This window comes from Helianthus annuus, chromosome 8, assembly GCF_002127325.2.
Source record: "Helianthus annuus cultivar XRQ/B chromosome 8, HanXRQr2.0-SUNRISE, whole genome shotgun sequence".
NCBI classification, from domain to species: domain Eukaryota; kingdom Viridiplantae; phylum Streptophyta; class Magnoliopsida; order Asterales; family Asteraceae; genus Helianthus; species Helianthus annuus.
In genome coordinates, this window is record NC_035440.2 from 7,849,220 (window position 1) to 7,855,764 (window position 6,545).

The 6,545-nt window shown below is 33.3% G+C and overlaps 1 protein-coding gene across 1 annotated transcript; it reads left to right on the plus strand.

Moving 5' to 3' along the window:
• Nucleotides 1–3,480: 3,480 nt before the first annotated feature.
• On the plus strand, nt 3,481–4,441 carry LOC110871942 (pectinesterase inhibitor 7). The gene has a single exon (XM_022120700.2). It carries the CDS (start codon nt 3,520–3,522, stop codon nt 4,165–4,167), a length of 648 nt encoding a protein of 215 aa, XP_021976392.1. The 5' UTR covers nt 3,481–3,519; the 3' UTR covers nt 4,168–4,441.
• Nucleotides 4,442–6,545: the final 2,104 nt, after the last annotated feature.

The following is a 6,545-nucleotide window of genomic DNA, read 5'->3' on the forward strand; positions in this document are numbered from 1 at the left end:
AGAAACTCACATGCATGTATGCCAAACCCGTCACAAACACAACCAAACATTGCTTAGTCCATTGCGTACTCTACTCTTGCTTCTTCGTCTTACTTGAGTAACTCCTTTTCAAATCAACACTATGTTACAAAAATATTGTATAGTCATTATTGTGTAGTACAATTGTATACTACACATTTCAAACTCCAAAGTGATGTGTGTATAATAATTATGAATTTAACCTTGTTTAGGAGAAAGTTAAAAAAACTACCATAAAGATTATTAATATTTATCATGCAAATTCTCTTCTCAAATTTTGTTGCTAAATTAGCAACCAAATAAAGCTATCAGGAATTTCGTTACTAGATTTTTAACTGGTGATTTATCTACAAAAAGACCATTGCAGATTTAACGAAGGACGACCTTCGTTTTGATTTTTCATCGTCAACCCTCTTTTCATATCACGGAGATACCTAGAAAAAAACTTGTGTACATACAATAACTTAATATATAGCTAGGTTTTGGGACACACTTTGTCACATAATATGTTCATTTTGCTATAGGTTTCTTAAACCACAAGAGATCTATACTATTGGATAAAAACTTCATTATGTTTCTAATGTCAAAAGACCCTTCTTTTCTAAATTTGTGACCCTGAGTACGTGTTACACTATTAGAAAAGTGATTATTTTGCTACGAAAGTTTCCAACACAAAAGAATGAGTTGTAAATTCCAACACATTTCTGACGAAAACAAAATTGCGACACTGGCAAAACACCCTAATTTTGTTACAATTTTGTAGTATTTTTTTAAATTGTTAAGTTAATTAATTCACTACTATCAAATACATTTAAAATCTTGCGACGTACTTCCTATGTAAACCTATTAACTTAACTAATTTTAGAACTATTAACTCAATTAATTTTCGATGTATCTGCTACAAACACTTATTATTGTATTTGAGGTTTGTAAAAAACTTTTTATTATTAAACTATTAAATAGTCGGTTGCAACTTTCGACACATTTGCGAAAAATATACATTATTTCATTTGAGTTATAAAAAAGATGTTAAGTTAATATAATTATTAAATATTCTTCAGAAATGCGTCACGAATTGCCACACATGTGTGACAAGTTGTGACCAATAAATACCATTTCATATGCCATGTAAAATCATCCATTCAACCCCATAGGCCAATGACCGTCGTCATTACATTCCACCTGTCGCGTAGGATCCATTTTCCTAAAGTAAACACACGTAAAAGGTTTAGTGACTTTCTCTATGTTTACGACCTTACCATCTAGTCAAGTTACTTTATTTTACTGTTTCTTTATCAATACATCAGTTGAGTTATCGTTTAGTGATAAAACTGTTTCATTCGTTAAACCATCGTGTTCTCAAAACATTTCCTTTTTTTCATTTAAACATATATTGTGTATTTACATCGCCCCAAAACAGTAAAGGAAGAGAATTTAAAAACTCACTTGTCATAAAAGCTACGTGCACTATATCTAGCTGAGAAATCCTGACTTTAGGCACTAAGTTAACATAGTCAAAGATCACATTAAACTACATCAAATTTTCACTACCAAAACCCAGCGAAAGATAAGACTTTTCGCTTTGACAAAATCTCGCCAAAACGGAACATTTTGCGACACATCTTGTTCGGCCAACTATTCGATGAAACATTTCGCTTTAGATAACTTTTGTGGGTTCCGCACACAGTTGATACGTATGTGTTCACACTGGGTAGGTGTAGATCTGAAATCCAAAATCAATCCTAAACCTTTGTGTTACAAATCTGCTAATTCAAATCTGGATTGGCTGAATTTTAGGAGAGTCAAAGTCAAAAGACTGAATTTAGGGGCTGAAGTTTAGGAAGTAACTCTTTTATTTTTCGTTTAAGTATTTCATTTCATGTTCTAGTTGGGAATGTCATGTTTATTTGGATTATCTACTGTTTTTGTATTGCATAATAGCCCCTCTCGAATCGGGCCAACTATCTTATTATTTCAACAAATCAGCCTCTTGTTTTCGAGTATCTATCGCTTTGACAATGTGAATTGCAAACAAAAGCATGTTTGATTTGAGACAATGGCGTTATATTAGGAAACATGAGGTTTTGTTGCCTTTATTGGATGTGTGAAGTAATTGGGGATTGTAACATGACAATATGATTTATCTATTGAAAAACAAGCTGATGAACATGTTAGTTGTACACGGACCGAATAGATGTGTTAAGTAGGGAAGTAGTCAGGCCATGTTACTTATGAACATGTATATACATGAGTTCTTTTAAGTATATTACTTTTATATGCTTCATTCCTAAATCGGTAATTTCACAGGAAATGCTATTCAAAGTTTTGTTGGTGTACCCATGGGGGAAAATTCATGGGAGGCTACAATAGTTGCATGTTTGCTTATGATCAAGTGAGTTTATTCTCATTTCAGTTAAATTCTATTTTGTTCATCTTGTTGTGATGGTTTGGGCTGAATTCTGCATATATATCCTCATTTTTCAAGATAGAAACTATGTTAAGTTGCTTAACTATGACATGAAGGAAACGACAACAGCTAGCTAGAGGATTGAGAATCCATACCTATAAAGGTTTGACTAGCGCACATATTGAGGAGTGGGAATCCATAGCATGTATGAGGTGATGGAGACGATAGCCAAAGTGCCTCAGGTCTCAAAGCTGAACTTGAAGTTATTAAAGTGGCTAAGGACAATTTTAAATCCTATATGTATGGTTATGTTATGGGAAAACATTTGTCATCTAGATTGTTTAGGTTTAATGTTATGCGTATATGTAAAAAGTATGTCATTCGTATACATTGGGGTAGCACTATTTTACATGCTAACCCGAAGGTGGCGGGTTCGAGTCTTGCTCGTTCCCAATGCCCCTACGGTAGCGGATTTACCCCCAGACTCAGGCTTGCTGGGTGGCGGTCTGCGAGATGGGATCACCTCGGCGGTTGGGAGGACCGTGGAATATCCCCCCCCCCCTACTTTACATGCTACTTAATAAATGACTTTAACGTTTACAATATTAATATTGTAGTCACACGAAGTTAGCGAAGGTTTTGTCCCGATGGTGTGGAGAGTAAAATCCTAGTTATCCTCTACAAACTAACTTTATCACTTTAGCCCGTGCTTGTGACACATTTGCAACGAAAATGTATGTCGGTATTGAAATTACCAATTTTTTTAGCAATCAATTAGCTAATTGAAATAATTTAAAAAAAGTACAACTTTGTAATGATTTAGATCTTGTGATTCGACAACCATAATATCACATAAAAAAACAATAATAATGCACACAAAATCCTAACTAATCACGTACTATTTTATAGCACGCATCTAAAATAGTAAAATCTCACCTCAAGACTTAAATTATAAATAATAAAAATTGATTGCTAAAAAAATTACATTCGCCCTAGAAGGGCAAAACAGTAATTTCACTCCAAAGCAAACTCTACTTATATAAACCCTACAACATGAACCAATTAACATTCTATAAAACAACCACGACAAAAAAATGGAAGTCCAACTGTCAACCATGTTTTTCCTCTTAATCTCAACGGTGGTCTTACCACGGTCAACCACCGCCGGCGATGCTCTCCCACCCACCTCCGGCGAAGCTTTAGCACCCACACCGGCACCCGAACCCACATCGGACGACACCGAATACATCCGTTCGTGTTGCGAAACAACCCGGTATCCCGACACATGTTTCGCCACCCTCTCCAACTACTCCGGCGCCGTCCGGCACGACAGCGGCCGCCTTGCCACGGTGGCAATCCACGTGGCACTACACAACGCCACCCACATGGCCAGATACGTATCCAACATGTCCAGGCAACCGGATTCCGGCAAAACAAGAGAATTCGCGGCATTATGCGACTGCGAATCCGTATTCGAAGACGCGGTCGATCAGATTAATAAATCGATTAAGGAAATGAGGCAGTTGGGGTGGACCGGTGAGTCGGTCCGGTTCCAGCTCAGCAACGTGCAGACGTGGATGAGTGCGGCGTTGACGAACGAGGACACGTGTATGGATGGGTTTGAAGGGGTGGCGGATGGTGGTGTTAAGGCGGATGTGTGTGGCCGTGTGGTGGCGGTTGAGCAGGTTACGAGTAATGCTTTGGCGTTGGTTAACCGGTATGCGGATACTATATCGGTTTAGGGTTTATCGACGGTTGTTAATTATGGGTTAACTGTCAAACCAAACTTTGAATTTATTTGTGTTGATTTGTGTGTGTGATGAGTGAAATAGATTCATTGGGTGTCAACTGTCAAATATTTGTTTTAATTATATATTTTTGTATATGATGATGATGATGAATTGTTGATAATGATGAGTCTTCTGCCACAGATTAAATTGGTGTTTTTTTTTTATTATGAATGTTGTGATGTAACAAAAAGAATATTGTATTTATGTATGTGAAATTTGTGAGATTTTTTTAATGAATATTGTACATTCTTTATGCCTTAATTAAAACATGCTTAAATAGATAAGTTTTTGCATAAAAATCTTGTCAACACCGGCTATGGAAATTTTAATTTTGGTATACAATCAACATAAAATTTAAAAAATCTGTCGCATCTTTTATTAGAATGTGAATAATGGTTATTGGTAAATATTTGAATTCTGCCCTTAACACACCTTTAAAAAAAGGTAAATATTCAAACGTGCAATATATATTATGAAGAAAAGTAAATACCTTTTTCATAAGAAAGGGAATTAAAAAGAAAAGAAAACCAAATTCTGGGGTAACATTCGTGAGTTAAATGCTTAAATGTGTCTTTGCATGCCGTCTATTTTGTTGGTGTGCGACAGAACCTAAAACTGGAAGTATATATATCACCATTGTTTAATCCAGAAATATTTATTGTAAAAAGAAAAAAAAAACTTTTAGGTGGCATACTCATACACCACGAATTTAGAATTTTGTAATATTGTTGAAAGGGGAGTAACTTAACAGATTTTTTTATTAACTTAATTTATAAACATATAATTATATATGCTACTCGTATAATTAATGGTTTATAAGTTTGTATTCTTGTGGTGCATATATAGTTAATTACAAGTTTGTATTCTTGTTAACGAGGCATCAATAATATTATGAAACCACCCCATATAAAAGGTTAATGCTTCTGACGTGGACAAACATGCATAATACAATTTTCGTTCAAAGTGTGTGTACTTAACGGTAAAAGATAATATTGCGAAAGTATAGAAGGTTTATATAATATTATATCATCAATGGAACATTGCGAAAGTATAGAAGGTTTATATAATATTATATCATCAATGGAACAATAATACAAACATTCATCATCAAAAAGTTGTTGTTTAGTGACACTTAGAAGTTAGATGAGGTGTCACGCTAGAGTGAAAAAAAAGTCAGTAAATTTGAAATATCATCAAAAGTTAATAATGAATCACAAAAACGTCTGAATGTTCTACCTCTCTGCGGCCGTATGCTATTTTTTTCCAAAAAAAAAAAAAAAAAAAGAATGTGATATTCTTTAACTGCCATAAAAAGGTCTTTTAAGAATTTAAATAGGTCACATTTAGTTAATTTTATTTCTTTGATCATGAAACTGAAAATGAAGTTTAAGTGTCAAATGTTATTATATATTATGACCTCATTCATTTTGAACAAAAGAATAGCTTATAATTTATCCTATTAAACTAGAACACAACTGAACATTGAAATGTAGAGCCGTAGGAGTATTTTCCCGTAAGCATGTAACGACATAATATATCTAAGGAAATAAACATAGTAGAAAGATCAAGCATGGCATGTTTTGAGTCGACTTATAGGTTGAACAACTAGTTAAGATCAGTTCGAACATGTCACAAATGAAAAACTCAGGTCAATAGCTTATTTTTGTTTTAATGTCAAACATAATTTATATAAAAAAGGTAGCCTTAAAGTAATTGAATATCATATTTTTTTTTAAAGATTGGACTAAGCTTTTGGCTTGAACCGATCTTAGATCAATTAATATTCGTATCTTACTTTTTATTTTTCTTTTTGTAATTGATCAGTCTGAAAGTTAGTACTTATCATTTTACATTACTTTATTCAAAAGTATAATACTGTCGACTTTTATTTTTGTATTATTTCTTAAGGAAAAAAGATGACATATTCCATTATATATCACCATTTAAATTCAAAAGTAAAATCCAACTTATTTGATATAATATTTAAGACTAACTTTCCTTCAATTATATAGTGTGCTAAAATATTAATGGCCACGTTTGGGGACACAAAAAGATTTATCATAAGTTATTAAAATTATAAACAAAGTTAAAAAACACAAATGGAAAATAAAAAATATAGATATTATTGTTTTATGTTGGCAAGGCAGCTTTAGTTGAATCTTAAATCGAAAGCGGAACGAAGAACAAGCACAAATTGAAACACACTTCTTTAAGGAAAGGAATATTATTTTTCAAAGTATTTTAAATTATATATCAATATCCTTATAAAAAAAATGATGCAAAGTTTTCAAAAGTTAACAAGAAGGCTCCAAACGAAGAAACTTTGGGTG

Bases quoted from the DNA above. Each gene is read 5' to 3' on its own strand.
- LOC110871942 (XM_022120700.2), top strand. From the start codon at position 3,520: ATGGAAGTCCAACTGTCAACCATGTTTTTCCTCTTAATCTCAACGGTG.